The 27,437-nt window shown below is 29.1% G+C and overlaps 1 protein-coding gene across 3 annotated transcripts in view; it reads left to right on the top strand.

Moving 5' to 3' along the window:
- LOC127287511 (uncharacterized) overlaps positions 1–27,085 on the top strand; it is a 404,468-nt gene extending 377,383 nt beyond the window's left edge. For all 3 annotated transcript variants that reach the window (XM_051314503.1, XM_051314508.1, XM_051314514.1), the window contains one exon: positions 25,498–27,085. In XM_051314503.1, the coding sequence (XP_051170460.1) occupies positions 25,498–25,654 (157 nt within the window). In that variant the 3' untranslated portion in view covers positions 25,655–27,085. The remainder of the gene's footprint in view (positions 1–25,497) is intronic.
- The last annotated feature ends 352 nt before the right edge of the window (positions 27,086–27,437 follow it).

The raw sequence follows: 27,437 nt of genomic DNA, 5'->3' as shown, positions 1-27,437 counted from the left end.
CCTCCGTGAACCATACAATAAATTTGACTATTTCGATTCAATTTTATAAGAATTTGACGTAATGAAATTAAAATCAAATTTTAATTATAATAGCACGGGACTGAGCTAAAGGTTGTCTCGACTACGCTAGAGAAATGACGAGGAAATACTCCCATAATTATACTTTTAATTAATCAATCCTGAATGGTAACAGATTTTATAAAATATTTGGCCATTTTCTGAAATTCAGGAGATTTTATAAGAGGGTAACAATTTATGGGTTAGATGCAAAAAAAAGGTAACGATTGAAATATTCTTTAGGATTTTGGATAGCGTATTATCTTCCTTTAAGTGAGGTAGGCGGTTATAATAATATTGCGCAAGTGCGATGATCCTTATGAAAAGGAAACGCAGGAACCGGGAAAATTCTCTTACAAGATGGTGATACGAATATTTTAAATATAATTTAAGAAGGGAAAATTTTAAATAAATAAATAAAGAATAAAATATGATCAATAAAATTAAAATGGATTATAAACAAATTGTCAGTACGGCAAACCTCAGATTACACAGGCACACAAAAAGTAAAATGTGGTTTGGCCGAGACACTACACTAGTCTATTTTCATGTATTTTTTCACGCTGAATCCGAATACGAAGTCATAATTATCAGATTGGCTTTTATTTTTGAAATAAACTCAAAAAACTGCTCAGAAAGAAAAATAAAATCAAAAAGTTAAAAAACTTTTGAATGTCACTGTCATAGTGTAATTCCATGTATTTTTTGTCGCTGAATCCGAATCCAAAGTCAGAATTGTTAGATTCACTCAAATTTTTGAGATAATTGCAAAAGAACGCAAGTAACAAAAAACTCAAATTCAGTTTTTTGGAATTATCTTCAAAATTTGAGCCAATCTGTCAATTCTGACTTCAAATTCTGATTCAGCATGAAAAAATACATGAAATTGCACTATCGTAGTGTTTCGGCAAAAAAAATTATCTGTGCCCCTAATTCAGAATTTTTATCAGTTTTTGGTGATTTTAGCTGAAAGAAATTTTTTTTGCCGAAACACTACGATAGTGCAATTTCATGTATTTTTTCATGCTGAATCAGAATTTGAAGTCAGAATTGACAGATTGGCTCAAATTTTGAAGATAATTCCAAAAAACTGAATTTGAGTTTTTTGTTACTTGCGTTCTTTTGCAATTATCTCAAAAATTTGAGTGAATCTAACAATTCTGACTTTGGATTCGGATTCAGCGACAAAAAATACATGGAATTACACTATGGCAGTGACATTCAAAATTGTTTTAACTTTTTGATTTTATTTTTCTTTCTGAGCAGTTTTTTGAGTTTATCTCAAAAATAAAAGCCAATCTGATAATTCTGACTTCGGATTCAGATTCAGCGTGAAAAAATACATGGAAATAGACTAGTGTAGTGTCTCGGCCAAACAGCTTTTTATTTTTTGTGTGCCTGTGTTATTGTAATTCAAAGAAAAGAACTTATTTATTTTTAATTTTTCAATAACAAATAGATTGTTTATGTTTTCTCAAGTAAATTCATTAAATTATTTGTTTATTTTTATATAGAAATTTCTTTAAGTAAAAAAAATTGTGCAACGTCACAATAGATAAATTTTAAAAATAAAATATCAATTTGAATATATTAATATCAATATCAAAATACTAATCTTAAATAATAATTAAAATATTTTAATAAATCAATTTAAATAGTTTATTTTTATTATTTTTAATTTATATTTAGAAAAAGTAAACATGCAATTGATAGGTTAGGTATGCATACAAGTCTGATAATTAAAAGTATAAATAAAAAAATAGACAAATAATTTGGATACATATAAACGTGCTTAAAAACTTGATATTATTTTTTTATTTGTATTTAGAAAAACTAAACATGCAATTTATAGGTTAGCGGTAGACATAAAAGTCTATGATGTTTATGTATAGAATAGTTCACGTAAATGGAAAAAGTTATTTTGGCTTAAAAACAAATCCATAATCATTTATAACTTATCACAAAAACACATTATTCGACGAAACACGCGTATAAATATATATATGCCGCAGTACATACATAGGAAATTTGGAAACTAGAAACTGAAGCGCGACATCTATGCCAATAATAGGGTAAGCATGTGATCGACACCTTTGGGCCTAAATTTGCACCACCAAAGTCGAACCGCTCTCCTAAATTGAGAGACACATTCGCCCAAAACGAAAGTGAGTGGTTCGCCTACTTTTAACCCAACGGTTGAACATAAAAAGCCAACCTCTCGCCCAACGTTTTTTCAGTGTGGGACAGGCAAAAATTTAAGTTTATGAAACGTGGATTTTGGCAAAACTAATTATAAGTTGTGTCAGCTATACGCATGCGCATTTATACTTACACAGCGACTAAAAATGTGATTTTTTAATGCTAAAAAACATTAAAAAATTCAAAATTTATAATTATTACAATATTATTGTTCGGCAACATTTGAAAAATAACACTTGATAAGAGAACGACTATTCAAATTTTTCTCCAAATTGTTTTTAGGTTATGACCAAATTATGACGTATGATCAGCAGTACTCTAAACGTAAAAAAAATAATAGCAATTTTTCATATGAAACTTGACATCGTATTATAAAAATGTAAAATATTATTAAATTATGAGTGTTTTGCAACATTTGTTAACGTTATTTAGTGCAAAACATATATATTTACAAAGTATGAAGCAGAATATTATTATTGAAACAATTATTCATTATTTAATAATAGGTGTCCCACTGTTTAACACAAACCTTCAAAACAAGAAAAATGTATCAAGTTCCAAAAACTTAAAATTTTTCTATTTAATCACAATATAATTTAAATAGAATATATGCATTATGTAGAAAAGAGTTCAAACTTTATAGTAATACCAATAAGTGTCCAAAAATATATAATATTGACATATTAATGTCTTTGAAAAAAAAGTGTCCCACTGTTTGTCACTCTCCCCTATATACATACATATATACAGATATATGAATATTTTTTTTATTTTTAAAACAAAAAGGAAGAAGATTAAGATTTTAGACGATGATGTTCTTATGCCATTTTCAATCGTCTAGATAGAGAAACGCAATGTTAAACAAAGAAGTACTTATGTTATATTCCTTGGTGTAAGAAAGAAAGGTTTGCGTTACCATTTCAGTTTTAGACTTTCTTTATAGCTTTTTCACGTGATAAAGGGAGAAAGAAATAATTACCTGAGTCCTCAGAGTTATTAATTAATCCTCTTTAACAGATTGCAGGTCAAGCGAACCCTCATTTGCAAAATAAAGATATATCTTTCTCTCTTTATAACTTGTTCCTCTCTCTGTCACCGAAAACCCAGCAAGGGTCCTGACGGAATGAGTGAATGAATGAATGAATACCAAGATTATTATAGTTAATAACTAAGTAAATAAAACACGAATTAACAGAACAAGCTACATGTGGTAGTATGTGAATTCGCTGAATGACAATTTCGTTAAAAAATAATTTAAAAAATCTGAAATGTAAAATTTTAGGATATGCACCCATACTCTTTTACAAGCTTATTCATGTAATAGTCATTTTTAAATTTGCCGCTTGAAATTGGATGAGCGCGATGATTTAAGTCATCACGTGATAGCAGAAAAGGCATGTTGGAAACTATTTTGGTTATACGAAATCAAAACATAACCCCAAATAATCATCGTATTTGACATTATTAATAAAAAACAAATAGAAATAAAAAATAGTCATTAAAAGATTATAATAATGATAAAAAAATTAAAATAAAAATTTAGTGAGAAAAAGTGTTTAGCAATTTTATCTACATAGTGTGATGTGGAAGAGAAATATTATGTTTATTATTATTATTATTATATATTATAGATTAAGTCGTTTGTGGTTTTTAGGGGTGAAAACAACCCTTAAATGAAAAGTGACAAGATATCTTTTAAAAATTATTAATATTTTATAAAACATGGTATTTGGGGGTTTTTGGGGTAGCTGATTATTAATCTGATGCCAGATTTTCAAAACTCAAAATGGCGGATCCAATTTGGCGTTCAAAAATTTTAAATGTTATTTAATTTTTATTATATATCCACCATTTTGAATTTTGAAAATTTGATATCAGATTCGTCATCAGCGAACCTAAAAACTCCTAGGTACCAAGTTTTATAAAAAATTAATAACTTTTTAAAAATTTTATCGCCATTTTGGATCCGCCATTTTGAATTTTTAAAATCTTACATCAGATTAATAATCAGCAACCCCGAAAACCCCCAGATAACAAGTATTATAAAATATTAATAATTTTTAAAAGATATCTTGTCACTTTTCATTTACGGGTGGTTTTCACCCCTAAAAATCACAAACGACTTTATCTAACAAAACGGCCAGACACGGGTATTTTTTTTTGTTCTAGTTTCCGAAAATGTTGGATTTTATATGGGTCAAAAAACGTGTCGAACGTACAAAATATCGAATCGCAAATACGTCGAATGGACAAAATGTCAAAAAGCCAATACGACGACCGGACAAAATGTCGCAAAGCCAAAACGTCGAACAGCCAATACGTCGAACGGACAAAATGTCGGATATTTTGTCCATTCGAAGTATTGGCTGTTCGACGTTTTGTCATGTTACATCCCGGTAACAATTTGTCCTAATTTTCCTTTAAAATTCTCATTAAAATAAGACATTTCACATAATCCTCTTATAATTTTACTATATGTCTTATTTTAATGTAATTATTATGTATATATTAATAGAAAAGAGCGACGAAACGAAATCGATCTCAAAAGAGATATATGACTTTCGTTTTCTCCATAAAATTCAGAGAATATATAGCTAAAAATAAGATACATATAAGCTAATGTAAAACAAGTTCAAGCTTGCTTTGTTTCTACGCTTGAAAATTCAAATGTAATATGATCTTCGTTGTTCGAAAGCCTATTATGAACATATAGGAGAGAGAATTCTAAGATGAAAATTCATTGTCATATGCGATGTAGATCATTACCATATAAGGAATACGATCCTATTTTTAGATCACCCCCTCTTCCATAAACAAGATATAAACAAGAGCTTTTTCCATAAAGCTTGTTAAAGTTCCGGTGCAATCTCTTTCATAGTAGAGCGACCCTTAAGTTTTCTCTCCCGATAATTATTGTATTCTTTTATAGCCAATAGGTGCAAGAGAAGCAAATTAGCACTTAGAATCAATAATTTAATAGAAATTAACTGTCGTATTTATACCTATAAATACTAAAGAAACCTTGCATTATTTCTTTTCTAAATTTATCAATTTAGTACAAGTTGCTTTTCTTACACCTGCAATAAAATTCATTCCTGTCAATGGTGCCAGTGATGAGAAATAACAATAAAGAATACTGTAAATTCTTTAAATAGTTAAAAAACAATAGAAGTCGTTAAAGTTACACAAGTGCAACAAAACGAACTATTTCAAATCAAATCAAAACCAATTTATAACGACTAATTGTAAGCTATAATCATCGATTTATCCAACTTCATTGCTAAAACTAAGTAACAGAATTGTAATCCTTCATGATTATTATATAATATTAATCAATAAATGTTATAAATGGGAATATTTGACTTGTTATTGTAATGCAAAACTCGTAGTTTTGACAATTGACCAGGATCCTACATAAAAATAAATATCAGGCTTTACCAACTTGATTAATCAGTAATATAAACAGTATTGGCTTTTCGACGTCTTGGCTTTTTGACATTTTGTCCATTCTACGTATTGGCTTTTCGACATTTTGTCTGTTCGACGTATTAACCGTTCGGAGAAAAGCAAGCGTCTCACTTTCACGGTTTGCATACTCCAGCATTAGGATTCCGTTAAGCGCCGGCGCTACGTAGCGCTGACAGGTATATTTTCTTTATTTTAATATTTATTTTATTATCTTCTCCGAATTTTCTTACTTGTAGAAGAGTTTCAATAAAGCTACTCCGTTTTAATCAATGAAATTCTATAAAATTAACATTAAATTCGTGATCGACATTAAAAAATTGTTACGTTGGATATCTCCGTCTTTTAAAATTTATATATATCTATGGATATATATATGAGGCAAAATTCTTGAAGTGATCCAACTTTAAAATTGAAGGTTTTCGGATAGGGCTGAAATTTGCACAAACTTTAGTGCTATGGATGACTACTTCACCCATAAATTATTATTAAGTTTTATGCAAAACTGTAGAGAGGGGAGGGGGTTCAAGTTTCTCATCAAATGTAAACAGTGGATTTTTTAAAAAATTGTAACTTCTATATAAATGAATGAAAAAATTTTGATCTATATGTTTTCGAAAGGTTTTTTTCTGCTCTTTGCAATGGTGAAAAATTTCTTTTTTAATTCAAAATTTACCCCTTTTTTAAAAATCAAAAATGTTTTTGATTTTTTTTTCAAAAGGGCCCTTTTTTACCCTTAAACTGAAGGTTATATATACTTTCAATACCAAAAAATCTAAAATGACGTTTTTTTTGTTTTCGAGATATTAATTAATTAATTAATTAATATCGTAATTCTGAACTTACCAATTAAAAGTTAAGATAATTCCGCATCCAACGAGTTCTATATGAAGTATTTTGGATAAGTAGATTGTTAATAAACAATTGCAATGTTAACTTATTGTTTTTTAACAATCTACTATTCCAAAATACTTCATATAGTGCTCATTGGATGCGGAATTACGTTAACTTTCAATAGCTCACTTCAGAATTACGGTAACTTTATTCGTTTGTAAAATATTTCATTTGTTATAAACATTAATTAATTAATTAATATCTCGAAAACAAAAAAAAACGTCATTCTGTTTTTTTTGGTATTGAAAGTATATATCTTAAGCTTTATTTTAAGGGTAAAAAACAGAAAAAAAAGTTTCCTTTTGAAAAAAAAATTAAATATTATTTTTGATTTTAAAAAAAGTGGTAAATTTTGAATTAAAAAAAAAATTCACTATTCGAAATAGCAGAAAAAAACCTTTCGAAAACATATAGGTCAAAGTTTTTTTCATTTATTTCACAGGCACACCAAAACCACCCTTAAACAGACAAATTCACACTTCGGAGATAAAAAATAAATCAACTTATTTTTTAAAAAAACCTAATTTTACATCTACGAAACTTTGCTCCACTAACTCAAAAAAATAAAGCCAGCATTGATCCATCACCCTCTGAATTTTTTTAAATCGAAAAAACTACCCCTAATCTGAAGAATCAAATTCAGGAGATAAAACAATAAAATAACTGATTGACAAATTTTATAACCAGATATTTTTACTCCAGTAATGCAGAAACGAAGCCAGAAATGCACCCTCACACTCTAAATTTTTTTTAAATCGAAAAAACCACCCTTAAATAGAAAAATTCAAATTTAATAAGTAAAAAATATTAAATTACCGGTTATTTTAAAAACAGAACCTTACATGTATGTAGTTTTGCTCTTTTAACTCAAAAAAATAAAGCCAGCATTGATCCATCACAATCTGAATTTTTTTAATAAAAAAAATTACCCTTAATCTGAAGAATCAAATTTAGGAGGTAAAACAATAAAATAACTGATTGACAAATTTTATAACCACATATTTTTACTCCAGCAATGCAGGAACAAAGCCAGAAATGCTCCCTCACCCTCTAAATTTTTTTTAAATCGTTTAAGAAGTAAAAAAATATTATATTACCGGCTTTTTTTAAATACAGAACCTTACATGTATGTAGGTTTGCTCTACTAACTCAAAAAATAAAGCCAGCATTGATCCATCACCCTCTGAATTTTTTTAAATCGAAAAAACTACCCCTAATCTGAAGAATCAAATTCAGGAAATAAAACAATAAAATAACTGATTGACAAATTTTATAACCAGATATTTTTACTCCAGTAATGCAGAAACGAAGCCAGAAATGCACCCTCACACTCTAAATTTTTTTTAAATCGAAAAAACCACCCTTAAATAGAAAAATTCAAATTTAATAAGTAAAAAATATTAAATTACCGGTTATTTTAAAAACAGAACCTTACATTATGTAGTTTTGCTCTTTTAACTCAAAAAAATAAAGCCAGCATTGATCCATCACAATCTGAATTTTTTTAATAAAAAAAATTACCCTTAATCTGAAGAATCAAATTCAGGAAATAAAACAATAAAATAACTGATTGACAAATTTTATAACCAGGTATTTTTACTCCAACAATGCGGAAACAAAGCCAGAAATGCTCCCTCACCCTCTAAAATTTTTTTAAATCGAAAAAACCACCCTTAATCGGACAAATTCAAATTTAGGAGATTAAAAATTAAATAACTGACTTTTTTAAAATAGAACCTTACTACATCTATGTATTTCCGCTCCACTAACTCCAAAACAAAGCCAGCATTGATCCATCAACCTCTGAATTTTTTTAAATAGAAAAAACTACCCTTAATCTGAAGAATCAAACTTAGGAGGTAATACAATATAATTATATTGTATTACCTCCTAAGTTTGATTCTTTAGTGGTTTTTTCGATTTAAAAAAATTTTAGAGGGGAAGGGAGCATTTCTGGCTTAGTTTCCGCATTGCTGGAGTAAAAATACCTGGTTATAAATTTTTTTAATCAGTTATTTTATTGTTTTACCTCCTAAATTTGATTCTTCAGATTAAGGGTAATTTTTTTTATTAAAAAAATTCAGAGTGTGATGGATCAATGCTGGCTTTATTTTTTTGAGTTAAAAGAGCAAAACTACATAATGTAAGGTTCTGTTTTTAAAATAACCGGTAATTTAATATTTTTTACTTATTAAATTTGAATTTTTCTATTTAAGGGTGGTTTTTTCGATTTAAAAAAAATTTAGAGTGTGAGGGTGCATTTCTGGCTTCGTTTCTGCATTACTGGAGTAAAAATATCTGGTTATAAAATTTGTCAATCAGTTATTTTATTGTTTTATTTCCTGAATTTGATTCTTCAGATTAGGGGTAGTTTTTTCGATTTAAAAAAATTCAGAGGGTGATGGATCAATGCTGGCTTTATTTTTTGAGTTAGTAGAGCAAACCTACATACATGTAAGGTTCTGTATTTAAAAAAAGCCGGTAATATAATATTTTTTTACTTCTTAAACGATTTAAAAAAAATTTAGAGGGTGAGGGAGCATTTCTGGCTTTGTTCCTGCATTGCTGGAGTAAAAATATGTGGTTATAAAATTTGTCAATCAGTTATTTTATTGTTTTACCTCCTAAATTTGATTCTTCAGATTAAGGGTAATTTTTTTTATTAAAAAAATTCAGAGTGTGATGGATCAATGCTGGCTTTATTTTTTTGAGTTAAAAGAGCAAAACTACATACATGTAAGGTTCTGTTTTTAAAATAACCGGTAATTTAATATTTTTTACTTATTAAATTTGAATTTTTCTATTTAAGGGTGGTTTTTTCGATTTAAAAAAAATTTAGAGTGTGAGGGTGCATTTCTGGCTTCGTTTCTGCATTACTGGAGTAAAAATATCTGGTTATAAAATTTGTCAATCAGTTATTTTATTGTTTTATCTCCTGAATTTGATTCTTCAGATTAGGGGTAGTTTTTTCGATTTAAAAAAATTCAGAGGGTGATGGATCAATGCTGGCTTTATTTTTTGAGTTAGTAGAGCAAACCTACATACATGTAAGGTTCTGTATTTAAAAAAAGCCGGTAATATAATATTTTTTTACTTCTTAAACGATTTAAAAAAAATTTAGAGGGTGAGGGAGCATTTCTGGCTTTGTTCCTGCATTGCTGGAGTAAAAATATCTGGTTATAAAATTTGTCAATCAGTTATTTTATTGTTTTATCTCCTGAATTTGATTCTTCAGATTAGGGGTAGTTTTTTCAATTAAAAAAATTCAGGGGGTGCTGGATAAATGCTGGCTTTGTTTTTGAGTTAGTGGAGCAAAGTTTCGTAGATGTAAAATTCGGTTTTTTTAAAAAATAAGTTGATTTATTTTTTATCTCCGAAGTGTGAATTTGTCCGTTTAAGGGTGGTTTTGGTCGATTTAAAAAAAAACTGAGGGTGATGGAGCAATTCTGAGCTCAGATTCGGTTTCAGCGGTCCAAAATACTATAGGAAATATATGTCTAGTTCAAGAAACAGACAACTTTTTTTTTGTGTGCCTGTGTTATTTTTTGTGTTAATGTGAATTTTCTATGCACGATCTTAATTTCCTGGATAAATTATTTATAAACAACCATAACTTTTGTAATTTTTAATATTCTGTCTGGCCACTTTCAGATATCTTTTTTAGTGTCATTAACTTGAAGTTAAAGTACTTTTCAGACTTTAAATGAGAAAAAAATGTTGTGTCCATATTTTCTTCATTTTTGTCCTTCGTTTGTAGAATCACCCATAAATATATTTTAAATGAAACTGTTTAAAAATTTCATTTTATAAATCGTTTTTATTTTTATAACGTAGTACAATAACTTTATATAAGAATTTTTAAATTATTTTCGCAAATTAATATTTCACATAATTTCTGTTATTAAAAGTGTAATTTTGTCTTATTTTTAATTATATATGTACAAACTTGATGAGGTGATCTTTTCTTGAAAAGAATATAAATAAAATTAAAATCCAGTACGTAATAAATAAATAATAATTGATATCTAATTTTCAATTAATTTTATCATTTTTATATAATTAACAAAAAAAACTTTTTATTAAACCTTAATTTTACACACGTAATATTAAATTACATTTACCATGTTCACCAGTAACCATTAAATATAAATCACTAGAATTATTTTTCACAAAATTTTGAATAGGAATTGTTCTGTACTAACATTTAAATAAAAATTATATTGGCCGCTAGCTTCAGTAGGTACTGTTTTGCACACGATTTGGAATAAGAATTATCCTGCACTGAAATCTCTGTGAGAATTATAATGCACAAAAAAGGAAGACAAGAAGGAAGGGAGGGCCCACTAGTTGCATCTGTCTTCTTCTATTGGTTTACCGCAGCATAACATGGAAATTGTACAGGCTTGCGCACTCTATTCTTATATCTCTATGGTAATAAAAATGTTATTTCATTCCCTTTAACAGAGAGATATAGAAACTTCGCAATACCTGAATTTTCGGCCGTGAATAATTATTAAAGAAGGTGAGGGTCATTGAAAGTTTTCATAACTCTTAATTAATAGGTAATAAAGGAAACAAAAAAATTTCAAAAATCTTTAAAATGCATTACATTAGGCATAGGCGCACCAGCTGAAAAAACTTGTACAAGAAAATGTACAAGTTCTTGTACATGTTCATTAATGAACAAGTACATATTAGAGTAATGTTCTTGAACAAGTTCAGCATCCGGAATTGAGACATGTTCTTGTACCAGAACTTGTACAAGATCCTGGACAAGACAATATACTTGTACAAGAAAATGTACATGTTCTTGTACATATTTTTTGTGTAGCTTTCATGTACATTTTCTTGTACCAGATATGGAACATGATCTTGTACATGTTCATTTATGTTTTTTAAATTAAAAACTTTAAAGGCTGCGCAGTAGTTTTCTTCAGACTTCACAGCTGCCCAATAATTTTTAGCATGCATAAGTGAAGAGTCTTAATAAATATAAATTATTAAATTTACAATTTTTTTAAAAACATTTTTAATCAAATTTTCTTGTACAAGAACATAAACGTGTTCATGTAACAATACTTGTACATGAAACCTGCACAAAAAATATGTACAAGAACATGTACATTTTCTTTTCTCAATGTATATCAAGAAATTTTTTTCCTTTTTTAGGGTTCCGTACCCGAAGGGGGAACCCTATTAATGAGACTAGTGAAGCAAGGCATGTACCCCCCCCCCCTAGCGGCCACACGAATTTATCTAGAGGGCTGAAATTTGGTATACATATGTATTTTGGCGTGTAGATTACAGGAAAAATATAGCGAATCTCATAGGAATTGATTATCATAGCGTTGTCAAGGAAAAACCATGAATTTTTACGAAAAATCCCTGAATATGACTATGTACCCCCCCCTCTGGTTGCCACATCTTTTTACATAGAGAGCTCAAATTTGGTACACTTATGTATTTTTACGTGAAAATTACAGGAAAAATATAGCGAACATGATTCGGATCAATTTACATAGCGTTGTCAAGGAAAAATCAAAAATTTTGAAAAAAAGCGTTTAATCCACCTAGCGCACACACTATTTGACCAAGACAGTTCATATTTGGTATACTTACGTATTTTTGCGTGTAGATTACAGGAAAAATATAGCGAGCACTATTGGAGTTGATCATATTGTTTTTAAGGAAAACTCATATTTTTAGAAAAAATCATGGATTTTTCGAATAAAAAAAGAAGAAAATTTTATCTTAAGGAATTCAAATTTATACATTTTTACATATTTTTACGTGTAGATTACAAAAAAAATATAGCGAGAACGATTAGAGTTGATTATCATAGAGTTTTTAAGAAAAAACTGATAATTTTTTATAAAAATCATGAATTTTCTTCAAAAAACAAAGAAAATATTATCTAATGGGCTTCAAACTTATACATTTTTATGTATTTTTACGTATAGATTACAAAAAAAATATACTGAGCATGATTCGAGTTGATTATCATAGCGTTTTTAAGGAAAAACTGATAATTTTCGTTATATGTGACTATGTGTCTATCTATGTGTTTTTATGCTCACATTACAGGAAAAATTAAGCAAAATTGGAATTTTTCCACATGCCTTCACACTTTAACCCCTTAAATTTTAGGTTTAAGGGTACGGAACCCTCGGTTTTAATGCGAGTGTAACTCGCACTTGTCCGATTTTTTTGGTCTTTATTACACCGAAATGATTTTAGAAAAAAATATGCAATTTTCTTCTTTCGTACTAATGTTTTTTGACTCCCGGCATAATCTAGAATAATGCATGGAAAAATTTGACAATTTTACAATATAATTTTTAGGTTCTTAGCTTTAATTTGCATTTTTGAAACTTAAAAAATGTTTTGTGGTTCCTAAAGTATGTTAAAAAAGGTCCGAGCATGTATTCCTACAACTCAGCAGCGAGGCGGCGAAAAGTGATGATTGACGGCTGAGTTGTAGGAATACATGCTCTGACCTTTTTTAACATACTTTAGGAACCACAAAACATTTTTTAAGTTTCAAAAATGCAAATTAAAGCTAAGAACCTAAAAATTATATTGTAAAATTGTTTTCGGTGTAATAAATACCAAAAAAAAGAATAAAAATTTCTTGATATACATTAAGAAGCAGAATTTTATCAGCTTTCCTACCATCTTAGTTAGAAGTCTCTATCTTTTATCTAACTTAAAATATCTTGCTTTAAAGTCAACACCAAATTTCTACTCCTCGCACGTCAGCCGTACCAACAATTTCCAACGGTGGTGTATAACTCCAGCAAAATGCATAACTCATAGCGCTTGCTTATTTTCTCTTTTTCCATACAATGCAGTCTTAAATTTTTTTAACAAAATTCAAACGGTGAATAATTCTAAATACCCATTGCTGGGAAGAATGTGGACATAAATTTTTTTGAAATAATTTGAATTGTATAACAAAATATCATTCAATGAGCCCAAAAACGTTGAAAAATATTAATTTTGGATTCTCATGAGGAAGCTTTGTATTTGTGACGATTTTCGATGTTTTAAAATTGGGTCATATGGACTCATTTTTATCCAGAATTAATATATAAAGTTCTGAGCAAATTTCTAGTTGTATGTGTGTATGAGTGTATATATGTATGTGTGTGTATGTGGGTGTGTATGTCACAAAATATTGTGTACAAATTATCTCAATGTTATTATCTCTAATGTTTTAACAGATTGTCCTGAAATTTTGTATGCTCATTGTAATCATTAATACTTAAAATCTGACACAATATAATTTACGACACAAATATATTCACAACATTTTTTTTTACTATTTTTTCAAAATTTGGAAAAAAAATTTTTCAAAATATTTTTTTCTGTGTAAATTTAATTTTGTTTGGTAAAAAAACTTATTTCCTGCATTAAAACGAATATATTAACCTAAATAAAGTTCATATTTTATTGAAATCTATAGATTAAATAATTTTTTTAATTTTTGAAAAAAATTGTTTTTTGCATTTTTTGAAATTACTTTTTCTTAAATAGAAATTTTAATTAATTCTTCTCAAAATTGTATTCCTGGCATGTAAATGAATCGATTGATGTATATGGGCAAATCCACGAAACTTTTAACTTTGGTGATTCTCGAATCGAACACTTAAAAATCTGAATTATTTTTAATTAAAACTTTGGGTATCATTTTTTTTCGCTAAATTATATACAAAGGAACATTTATGTACAGTATTAGAACAAAATATTTATTTGACAATTAGTTTTATAAGTTAAAAAGTGAAAAAATGCTTAAATTTAATTTGAATTTCTTGAAAAGTTTATATTCTTAACGTTTTTATTTTTGCGGCGTGTAAAATATCACTTCAGCTACTATAAAAATATCTAACAGACATATTTTGTCAAAAAATTTTCACTATCTCATTAGTGTGCCACCACTAAAACTAAAAATACGAAGGTTTGATTGAGTGATAGCACTTTTTAAAAAAATTCAATTGAACGTCTTCTTATGAAAATATCTATTACGGCGTTGGATAAAAATAAAAGTTCAATGCATTTCTTAAAAGGCGATGAAAAAACAAAAATTTTAAGACCTTTTTCATTGATGTGCCTCTAACTGTATTCCTATGGCAACAATTTAAAGATGATAATAAAAATCGAGATTTAATTTAAATTTATACATTTTTGAAAGGCACAACCGCATTTTTGCTTTAAACAGGTCAATCTACGGTGTGATCGAAACATTTTCATACATTTATTTGAACACAAAAACGCCGCTTAAGGATTTTGAGTGAAATAAATTTTATTAAGTTAAGAATATGCTGAAAACACTTTTTTGGAGTCTTTACCCCCTCTTTTCTCAAAATCATGACGTGCTAAGCAAATTTGGGTGCCAGAATCGTGTTCAGAGGACGAAAATACTTTGGAAACCACTCCGATATCAAAAATAAAAAAATGTTGAATTTTTCAATTTTATATGTAATTTATTAACGTTAAAGAGTTTAAAGAGTTAAACATTCACGGCGTGAGCTAAAAATGAATCACGCATATGAATTTGTAGTGTTAAAATGTACTTAAAACTCAATGTGCCTGCAAATTAAAAACAGAAATTTTTTTTTCTTAAAAGTTAAAATTTTCGTGGATTTGCCCATATAAAGTTTACATTTTATTAATAATTATAAAATTGATTGCTATTTTAGTTGAAATCCTCCTTTTAATCTTTCAAAATATTTTTTGACAGAGAAATAAAAAAAATTGCAAAAACATTAAAAATTGGGTTTTTCTTAGACATCTAATTTAAAAATTAACATATTCTCTTTGTCAAGGTGTCATTTCTTTCAAAATTTTATCAGCTGTTAGAAAATTAAATGGAAAAAATTTTAATTTCAATATTTTTGAAGATTTAAACCGTCTCATAGCCATCAAAAAAGCAGAGGTGGCACAATTTCTGACAGTTTCATTGGAAAAAATCTCAGTTTTCCAAAAAAAAATTTAGTGGGGATAAGAGGTTCAAAATTAAAAATAAGGATTAATTTTGAAAAAAAATTGTTGGTATTGAAAACTACATGAAAAACCCTCCCGTGTGGAAAAATCTTGGGGAACTGATAGCCCTGGCGGATTGCATGATGCGAATGTTCCACCAAAGTCATGGAGCATTCGTGGAACACGAGGTAGAGTTTGAAATTTAGTACATTTAGATGTTCATTACATGAACATTTTGCTTCCTCTTTGCGATCAGCAAAAAAATTTACTTCCTCGTGGAGAAAGCATTAAGGGCAGGTCAAAGTCGAAACAATTTTTACATAGAACTTAAATGGAGACATCGCATCGACTTTGACCTGCTCTTAGCATTGAAATAAACATACATAAATAATATAATAATATGAACATTTGAGAATACAAAATTTTTCAGCTAAAATGTGAATTTTTGATATTTTAACTTTCATTAATTCTTTAAATTTAAAATACATCTATACTTTATATATACCAATCGATTCGTCTTGACGTAGGGAATACGATTTTATTATATATCACCTTAAATTTTGTTATTTAAAAATTTTTTCGAATAAAAAAAAATTTTTGGAAAAAAGACGATAAATATTTTTTTGGGGATTTTTTAAAATCCTTTCTTCCATTTTGAGATATTAATGTGATAAATAAGCCTACCAAATTTTACCCAAATTCATTAAAACCTGTTAAAGTTATCATGTTTACAAAAAAAGGGGTCCACACAACATATACACACATACATCCGGATAATTGATCAGGAACTCATATGACATGTTTCTATATAGAGAAAAATTTGTTTTCGCCATTTTGAAAATTTTTATAAACGAAAGGACTACCAAGCTTACAAAATATAATGTTTTTATTAATTTCCATGTAATAGAGTTTACTATCAATATTCTCGGTAAGAAGCGAGGAATAGAGAAATATTGAAAGGAGTCTACCAAGATATACATCTCATTTAAGTTTTCTAGAATGATGGGAACATAAATAAAATTGTGTTCCAATCTTAAAACCATTTATATTTGTAAGTAAAGCGTCTCATTAGCTTTCAAAAGGCATGGAAAAATCCATCAGGAAACGTTTAGTTGCGTCGCTAATAAGAAATGAAATATGGGTATTGTACTTCTATAGATACATATCTAAATACTTTTGAGTGACTAAAGCAGAAGATAAGTTCTGATATTAGAACCAATTCTGACTGTACACAGAGTATCTTATGAGCTTTCAAGGAGTGTAGAACAGTCTGCGAGGAAACGTTTAGTTGTGTCGTTAATAGGAAATGAAACATGGGCATTATACTTCTATAGACACATATGTTGATACTTTTGAGTGACTTAAGCAGAAGATAAGGTCTGAAATTAAAACTAATTATGGCTGTCGACAGAGTATCTCGTGAGCTTTCAAGGAGTGTAGAACAGTCTGCGGGGAAACGTTTCGTTGCGTCGGTAGTATAGGAAATAAAACATGGGCATCGTGCGTCTATAGACATATATGTGGATACTTTTAAGTGACTTAAGCAGAAGAAAGGTTCTGATATTAAAATTATTTATAGTTGTTGACAGATCATCTCGTATGCTTTGCTAGAGACTTCTCAACATGTTCAATCATAGAATTTTAAATGACTAAGTCATATTTCCCTGTGCTTCCTGATGCATTTATTTTGTTGTCGGCAGTTGTAAATTTTCTACCACATTTTCAGTTCTCTTTTAAAAATTGACAACTGTCAAATTATTAATTTGACTTCAAATTCGTGCCCAACGACACTAAAAAAACTTTAATTTTCATTTTCGTAAACCAAATTACTTTTTAGCAAAGTTGTCAGTTGATTTGAAAGCTGTCAACTGCCAAATTGTTAATATGACATAAAATTTGTGGTCAGAAACCCTAAAAACATATTTACAATCATTCTTATAAAACCATATTACTTTTTAGCAAAGTTGGCAGTTTCTTTGACAGTTGTCAACTGACAAATTGTAAATTCGACATCAAATTTTTGGTCAGCGACCCTAAAAATACATGTACTTTAATTCTTAGATAATATAATTACTTAATACATTAAGAAAAAAATCCCACAACCCGATTTTGGATCCATTTTCATTGCATTTCACGAACATTATGCTTCCTCGCAGAAAATATTTAATTTAACTTACATTAAAAAAAATTTTTTTAATACATTTAATTTATTTCAATTTCGCATTTCTTGGTGAAGTTTTTCTTCATTCTTAAATTTTTCTGTTTCTTAATTTCTTTCGAATTTTTTTCATCCTTTTTTTAATACTGACTCTGAATTTGCACTGTAAAAAGAAAGTACTAAAATAGTATCGATTTTAGGTATCAAAATAGAAACAAATAACAATTTAGTACCTAAAGTAGGTATTAAATTAATACCTTTCGTTTTACAGTGTTGAGGATTTTTCAGTTTCCCATTGAATCTTATGTTTTCCGCGTCTTAACTCATCATAATTTAATCCCAATTCATATGCTTCCCTAACCCTTAACAAAATCAAAAAATTTAAAGTTTTTTAAAAAATAATGATTTCATCTATAAATTTAGGTAAAATATGAACTTAATATAGGTTAAAAAATTCGTTTTAACGCAAAGAATACGTTTTTAAAATAAATAAAGTGAAATTTTTATAATAAAAAGCTTACTTATCAAAAAATGTATTTTTGACTTTTTGAAAAAATGGTCCCAAAAAAAATTGTGTGGATATTTTAGGAAATCCTTGCGTCCGATTTTTGGTATTAGTAAGTAGAATTAGCATGCAAAATTTCAGGGCGATCCGTCAACATTTGTTTGAGATAATTTGTACACAAGAAGCGGTGCCATACACACACATACATCCGGACATTTGTTCCTCATGTCGAAATATAACTATATTAATTAAAAATTTATTAAAATAGTTGATTTTAGGAAGTTCGAAAATGGTCAGCACTATAAAGCTGCCTACGAGGAAGGGACAGGGTTCCAGGAGGGACATTTTCTGCTTTTTTGTACTTTAATATTCTCTCTCTGATTCCCCTCGCCTAAATGTAAGCTCCCGACCTCGGTTTATCTTTACCAGGTCATTTGCAGAGACCATGTTGGCAACCAAGATCCCCCTCCTATCTAGGCGGGTCTCCCCCCATTCCGGGATTTATTATTGAAGTCGTCCGCAATGAAGACATCCCCGTCAAATGTCCTAAAACTTTCTTCAAGAAAACGAATCTCGGCGTCGAACTTTCGGATGGAATCGTTTGAGGAGAAGTAGCAGCTGTTTACAGGTATGCCTCTACCCAAACGAAACCATCTTTAGTCTCCAGGCATTCACCGATGGTGAGTTCCGGATTGCATATCACCATGCCTGACCTTCCGGATGCATCCTGAAACCAGTTTGAGAATGCTTGCTTCTTATACTGTTCGCTCATGATCAGTATATCAGCTCCTCTCTCCCTGGCAGTCTGCATCAGGAGGTCTTAGGGCGCTCGCACAAGAAAAGACGGAGCAGTATGCTTCATTACGATTGGCTCACTTCGATGTGTGAGTGTACGGCTTGTCACTGATCCGCATCCAGCATACTGATCCGTCTTTTCTTGTTCTAGCGCCCTTATGCGACGCTGCCTCTTCTAAGGTTGACCTGGAGAAAACTTAATTTGATTTCAGCTTACGAAGTTCCTCCCTATAGATTGGGCAGGATCAAGATCCTGGGGTGTGGTTTGTTTCCTTCCCACCTTTATCCGCACAAGTTAAGCACTTATACGGGCTTTTACATTCCTTGTGGGAAAAGTCGGAAGAACCATACCTCCAACATGCATTGCTCCTGTCGGGATCTTTGCAGGACTTAGCCACATGTCCGTAGCAAAGGCACCTAAAGCAAGTATCCACTTGGACCCTAGGCCGTATTCCTTCTTATGAAAAGAGTAGATATGCAAAGGATATGAGAAAAAAAAAATCTTACCTGTTTATCTATAGAGAGAGCGAGAAGAAAAAGCGTTTTCGAAGCAAGAAGGATAAACTTATTTTAACATTTTATAGATAAAGCGAAATAGAAAAACGTAAACTTTCAATGTAAAATTCCCTTGGGTAGGGAAAGGAAATTCTTATGTAATTATTTATAGATAGAGTGGGAAGGAAAATCATTGTTATTTCAGTAGATAAGATGAAATTAATTTGATTCTTCTTCATCAGAGCGAGAAGAAAACTTTTTCTTAATATTTATTATTTAAAAAATAAAATTTTCTCCTAAACCGACCCTCATTAATACAATCCCTATTGTTGTAAGGGTTAAATACGGGTGGTTTATTGCTTTATTATTCAAAGAAAATCAAATTTTTTCAAAAAACAGACCTCATTAATGTGGGTCGTATTGTTGTGAATGATTTGATAAGGGTGGTTTATTGCTTGCTATTCAAAAAAAAGATTAGTTACCTACATACTTACAATTAAAAAGTTTTATTTTCAACTATAAACTATATCTGTAACCAACCATATACATACGTACAAATTTTAATATTTATATAGAATCAAAACGGTAAATTTTCTAAAAATGAACATTTTTTAAATAGAAAAACATATGCTCCTAATCGTGAAATTTACCTTGGCCGTTTTTAGCAGCGCATCCGCGTTTGCTTCGAGGAGCTTAACTATTGCTAGTTTTCCCCAGAGCGCAAGGTGATGAGTTGATAGGACACTTTCGTATCTGTCCTAGCCTAATTTTGGCGGACCGCCTTGACGACGTCGCTGTCCTCGTGGTCTCCTCGAGATCACTGATCTCAAATGACCTATTTATCATAATAGGAATGATTCCCGCCTTTTATTTAAGGACATGAGTCAACTTTCTTCCGAAACATGTCAACCCCTGGTTTCTCCGGAGAACAAGAAGCAACTCCTGTTTCTTTGTTCTCTTTATTGACAGGACCTCGGTTCCGGTCTCGGAGGGTATATACCAAAAATATATATGGGGTAAAATTCCTGTAGCGAACTAAATGAAAAAAAAGTTAATCGCATAGGGCTGTTACTTGCACATAGTTTAGCCCTAGGGGTGAGTAATGTAACCACGAAGTATTGTTCGGTTTTCTCAAAAACTGTCGTTGATTACGAATCCGATGTCGGTTTTTCCAAATTCTAAACTAAGATTAATGAACTGTGCTGTACATATCTAAACTTAAAAAACTTTGATTGTATGTTGTATTGGTTCATTTTTATGTATTTATGTTGTATTCTTTACCTTAGATTTTGAAAATTTGACGTCGTATTCGTAATCAGCGACGCCAAAAAACCCCCCGAGTAACTTTTATCAGGCATATTGGATAGATTTTTTAATAAACCATCCACCATATTAGATCCGCCATTTTGAATTTTGAAAAACCGCCATCGGATTCACAATGAGCGACCCCAAAAACCCCCCAAGTAACGATTTTCATGCGACTTGGATCGATTTTTCAAAAAGTCGTCCGCCATATTGGATCTGCCATTTTGAATTTTAAAAAACCGACATCGGGTTCGTAATCAGCGACCCCAAAAACCCCCAAGTAATGAATTTCATCAAAATTCATCGAAGAAATTATCTGAATTTACAATTTGTTGTAACTTTCATTGTTTGTTAACTTTATTTGTTTATAATTTTTAAAATTTTATCTCTACAATTTTTTTTTGTTTAAGGGGTACTACAACAATTATTTTCACTACTTTTTAATATATAATATTCAATTATATCAAAGGTATCGACAAAGCTCTTCTAAATGTTAAAAGCTTCAATTTAACCCTCGGAGCACACACCTCTTTTTTCGAACAAGTAGCACAGTCTGGGTCGCTGTGACCCTGCTTACTTTACAAAACTCCCCCATTTTTGAACTATTGGACTGATCAACACAAAAAAAATATTTTTTTATTCATTGAACCTTGTAAAATAAGAATATGCAGTTTAGAAATATTATTAAATTATTTGCATATTGAAAAAAAATTCGTGAAGTTAACTAATTAAAAAGAAAAAATTGAATTTAAAAAAAAATGTAACTTTTGTAATTTTTAATATTTTAAGCTAAAAATTGAGATTTATATTCTCGAAGTGTGTTAGAATAAGGGAAAAAATACCACCTTATTTTTTAAAAAAGGTATTTATTTTGTAGTTTAACGAAGGTAACTTTTAAGACGATAAAAATGTGATTTTCGACACAACTTTTTAAAACTATACTTTTTTAATAACATATTTACTAGTATTTTATTATTTTCTTTGGATTATCATGTTACTTATTATTCCTTATTAGTTAGTTACCACTATATGGCCTTAGGTTCGTGTTGTATTGCCGACTTTTCAAATTACACTTCATTGAAATTAATGACAGGGTCTGTGTGACCCAGTATGTGCTCCGAGGGTTAAAAAAAATAATAAAATCGGTTGAAAAATAAAGCCTGTAGACCTTTTTGAAACTCAATTTTCAGATTTGCACCACTGTGGAGGGGGTTGAATTTTTTTGAAAAATTTAAACAGTGAATTTTTGAAGACTTGTAACTTTTAAACAAAAAAAAGAAGAAAAATTTGTCCCATATGTTTTCGAAAGGTTTTTTCCTGCTCTTTCGAATGGTGCAAAACTTTTTTTAAAAAATTCAAATTTTGACACTTTTTTTGAAAATTAAACATTTTTTCAAATTTTTTTTTAACTTCGGTCCTTTTTATTTTTTTTATTTATTTTTTTTTTGAAAGCTAAAAATGTGTTTTTTCACCACAAAAAATATTGAGATGTCCTTTTTTGTTATTTTCGAGATATTAATTAATTAATAAATATAAAGGATGTAAGATTGTTGATCAGTTTGACTCAGTTGTAGTAAAAAGATGTTAAAAAAGGTGTTTTTCTTCTGATCATTTTCAAAAAATCATTTATTTAATTTTTCTAAGCTTTCGCTCCACAACGCGGAGCCTCTTCAGAGTTAAATCTGAAAATGTATACAAAATATAAATATACATGTCACACTTCCATACAATATCATAAGAAGTTAACCTCAAAACTCACCAATCACGTGTTGAAACTTTCCTATCTTTAATATATAATTATAAGTCATAACACACATAAAATTTAAAAAATCCTTCAAATAATATAAAATTAAAAACATTGACTATATATTTAAATTTTTAATTAACAATAAGGGGAGGAGAAACCTTCCCCGTTTTTTTAAAAGTCACATGTTTATTGATATGAAAACGCAAACTAAGATTACGATTTTGAAAGTTATATAATGTCGATATAGTAGATTGCTTTCTCTCCATGAGGTGGATAATTCAAAATTAAAAATTAATTTTATTAGTGTTTAAAATTAAAGTTCTGTAAATATCATTAAGAGCATTTGTATCTGTTCTTAAGTTAACTGAATTATTATTTTTAACTATTTGAAACATTTCTTTAAAAATTCTTCGAAAGTAATATCTTTCTGTTCCTAAAATTTTAACGTCTTTAAAATTAAAAAAGTGGTCCATCTCATGGGAGTGTTTTACAAGGGCTGATTTTCTTTCATCTCGCTTGCAGTCTCTCTCGTGTTCTTTCATTCTATCCTTTATGTATCTCTCGGTGTGACCAATATATACACATCGACACTCACACGGAATACTGTACACCACATGCGAACGGAGTTCGAAAGGTGTAGCATCCTTGTTTTTACTAAAGCAACCATAAGGATCTTTATTATACGTGAAAATCACTCTAATACCAAATTCATTGTAAACATTCTTTAGAAACCGGGATAGATCACTACAATAAGGCAAAACAATCATTTTCTCCGAAGTAAAATCTCTTAAAACCGGGACACGATTGCCTACACCAAATATAGAATCATATCTCAGTTTCATATATTTTTTAACAAATTTTAACGGAAAATTGTTTTTTCTCAAAATATCAAGGATCAACCTCAAATTCTCATCATGAAATCTTTCATCTGATAATTTAATAGCTCTATCAACTAAACCGTAAATTATAGAAATTTTATCCTTAATACAAATTTCGGAATTAAAATTCACGTATCGTCCTGAAAAAGTTGGTTTTCTATGCCAATTTGTAATAAGTTTGTTATTTTCTCTAATAATTAAAACGTCTAAAAAACTAATAGAATTATTTGATTCTTTTTCAATAGTAAACTGAATTCTTGGATGATAAGAATTAAAAATTTCAAGTATTATGTCGATGGATTCTTCTGGAATACACATGATCACATCATCAACATAACGGAAATAAAAAATATATTCAAAATCTAATGATAATAAAATTTCTTGTTCAAACTTTTCCATAACTAAGTCCGCGATAGCACCAGAAAGAGGTGACCCCATAGGGGTACCAAAAATCTGTTTAAAAAAATTATTCTGGAACAGACAATAAGAACTATCCATACAAAATTCGACCAATTCTAAAAATTCTTTTACAGAAATTTTGGTATGATCCCTGATATTTTTCCATTTTAACTTTAAACATTTCGAAACCAGTTCTTTCGGAATATTCGTAAAAAGAGATTTTACGTCTAACGAAATTAATCTATAGTTATTCGGAATGTGAAAATCTTTAATTTTTTCAACAAAATCCCAACTATTTTTCACAAAAGAATCGGTATTTCTAATTACTTTTTGTATAGGGACACTAATAAATTTAGACAAGGCAGCTAGTGGAGACCCACAGAAAGATGTTACCGGTCTCATGGGGATGCCATCTTTATGAATTTTTGGTAACCCATAAAACTTAGGCGCGATTGAATTGTAACTTTTAAGAAACTTTGCTGTTGGACAGTTTATATACCCCTTTAACAAAAGGTTACCAATTTTTGCATTCAAATTTCTCTGAATAACATTCGTTGGGTCCTTTTTTAATTTACAATAGGTGTCTTGGTCATTTAAAAGATTCATGCAACCATCAATATATGCTTTTTTATCCAAACATACTGTGACATTGCCTTTGTCCGCTTTTGAAACTACAATATCATTATTTTCTTTTAAGAATTTTTTAGTTTTATTACCCAAAATTTCTATGTCGGATAATTGACTCTTTTTAATTTTCATTTTTAAAAAATCATTCAATTTTCCTGAAATATTACTCCTAAAAATTGTTCTATTATCCTCCGGAATTAAAGCGATCTTCTCCTCTATTATATATACCATATATATACCAAAAAGAATGTAAAATTGGTAACGTAGTTTATAGATGGCCCTATACTGTAATACTTTACTTAGATAATTTTAAAGCCCAGCTAACTGGGCGAACATTTAACGAATATTTATTTTTAAGCTTCAATCAAGTTTCGAGCCGAACATTTAACAAATATTTAATTTAAAGCTTCACTCAAGTTTCGAGCCAAAACTTTAACGAATATTTGATTTAAAGCTTCACTCAAGTCTTGCGCTAAACATTTGCTCAAGTGCGAACATTTAAATATTTACATAACCTTACATAATTTTTATTGTAAATACTGTGAACATTGAAAATAAATTTTTATTAAATCTTCGGAGGTGTGTAGTATCTGTCGCCCTGCTGGTAATTAAAATTAAGTAGAATTCTAAAAAAATAAGTCATAACCTAGTAATTATTTTTATTTTTAAGACAAAAATTTTTTACATTTATTATTTATTTATAAATTATGCGCCCTTTCAAGACCTGAGCCTAATACGTCGGCATTAATAATAATAAAATAATGTTAATAAATAAAAATAAATAAATAAAAAAGGATTTGTAGTGTACCTGTGTAATTATTGTCTAAATTATCAAACATATTGCATAAATTAACTGTTTGGATATCCATTTATTACCTACAATAATTGTTGACCTCAAACAATTGATTCTTTTAACCTATACAAAAATTAATTTCTTTAATAATCATTAAAGTTGAGTATTAACACTACTATATCTGGCAATTTTTTTCAGAGCTATAAGCAGTATAATGTCTCAAAGAAGAACTTCAGAAGAAAATCAATCAAGTCAACGAAGTAATATTGATCCCAGTGAACCAATATACACAGATCCGTCGCTTTTCGAATTTGGTCGATCTGCTCTCATAAAATCTCAAGATATACCATACTGAAACTCAAATAAAAAAAATTCTGATATATCTCGACTTCGTTTGAAAAATTATGTGTAAAATATATAAAATATTTCCTAAGTTCTTAGAAATATTGCAACACTATTAAAAATATTCATTGCTTAAAATTTCGGTTCGAAATACTATCTCACTTAAAAACACATGAAAGATAAACATCCAATACATTTTCCCGTTTTTATATTTCATTTAAATTTGAAATAATTGTAGTACATGAATAATCTATTTAAAAAAAGTTAAAGTTCCAATGTTTAGACATCTTAAATTTTTCTCACTGCCACGAAAGTATATGATAAATGCACAGCAAAATTTTACATTTTAAACTTATTTCAACATTATTTTTGAGGACGCACAGTGGGGAAAAAGCACGTTTTCGTCTCATTCATGGACGTAGGAAGTAAATGGACCCAGCTCAAAGTCTTATTTTAGACGAGGGGGGTAAAGCCCAGTAAAAAAAAGTTGGATAGCACGATACGGTATTCCATATAGTAGCACAGTAGTTTGAATATGGAATTTGACTTTTTCAATATAGAACCTTTAGAAGAAGAAGTCATAAATTCAGGGTGATTAATTTATTGTATTAAAACTAATATTATATACGAAATGCAAATTTTATAAAAAAAAGTAACTGTTTCTTAGTTTATATTTGTCAGTGGAAATGAGTAACTGTATTTTCCCTTTTCGACGGTAAGTCGCTCCTCTCTATCGACAGTGGTTATAAAATTTAACGCGCATAAATGTGATTTGTAAAGTCGGTGTATAAATTACTTACATTTGCTGCTCTACTTTAATTTAAAAAAATTTAATTTCGTTTACTGTTAAAAAAACGCATTCTATTGTACACTGACTACATAAATCACATTTTTGTGCGTTAAATTTTATATCCACTGTCGATAAAGAAGAGCGACTTACTGTTGGAAATGGAAAATACAGTTACTCATTTCTACTGTCAAATATAGACAAAGAAATATTTACTTTTTTTAAAAAAAATTTGCATTTCGTTTGTAATATTTGTCTTAATATAATAAATTAATCACACTGCATTAATGATTGTGTCCTTTTAAGTTGTATTTCTTATCTAAACTAGCCATAAAAGTTGTCCATATAGGACCTTCTTGTAATTCCATATAGCACCAAACGGTTCTATATGGAAAAAGTCAAATTCTATATTCAAGCTACTGTGCTGCTATATGGAATACCGTATCATTCTATCCAACTTTTTTTACTGGGATCTGATCTTCAGTAAAGGGTGAAGCTTTGGTGAAAGTGCGTTGATTGCGGGTTAGTACGCTTGCGCTGTTGTGCGTAATTTAAAAAGAGAAACATAATTAAAAAAGTAATTTACAAAAAATTGGTAAATTCCAATCTAAAGAATACTATTTCTATAGTTTTGTCCACAAAATTGATTAATATTTTAATTTTTTTTGATTAATTTATTAATATTTTTCTGTAAATGTTTAATATATAATAGATATATTGTAAATATAAAATAATGTAATAAAAAAGTATATTAAGCCGAATAAATTATAAATAAATTACAAATAATTATAATCAACTATTAATATTAATACCAATAATTTAATTAATAGCTTTAAAAAATGGTGATCAGTAATTTACCATCTTTTTTAATGGTTCGAGAACTTTCACACGTTTCATTATTACATTTTTCATATTTTTTCACTATTTCTTAAATTATTTTAATATTCTAAAGGAACGCACAACTTGGAATTGCAAGGCACACTCGAAGGCACATGTCAACAAACAGTCG

The sequence above is a fragment of the Leptopilina boulardi genome, unplaced genomic scaffold, assembly GCF_019393585.1.
Source record: "Leptopilina boulardi isolate dan_hultmark-lab unplaced genomic scaffold, ZJU_Lbou_2.1 LbouV2_122, whole genome shotgun sequence".
NCBI classification, from domain to species: Eukaryota; Metazoa; Arthropoda; class Insecta; order Hymenoptera; family Figitidae; genus Leptopilina; species Leptopilina boulardi.
Note: the sequence above shows the minus strand (reverse complement) of the source record. Positions and strands in the feature narration are given on the sequence as shown.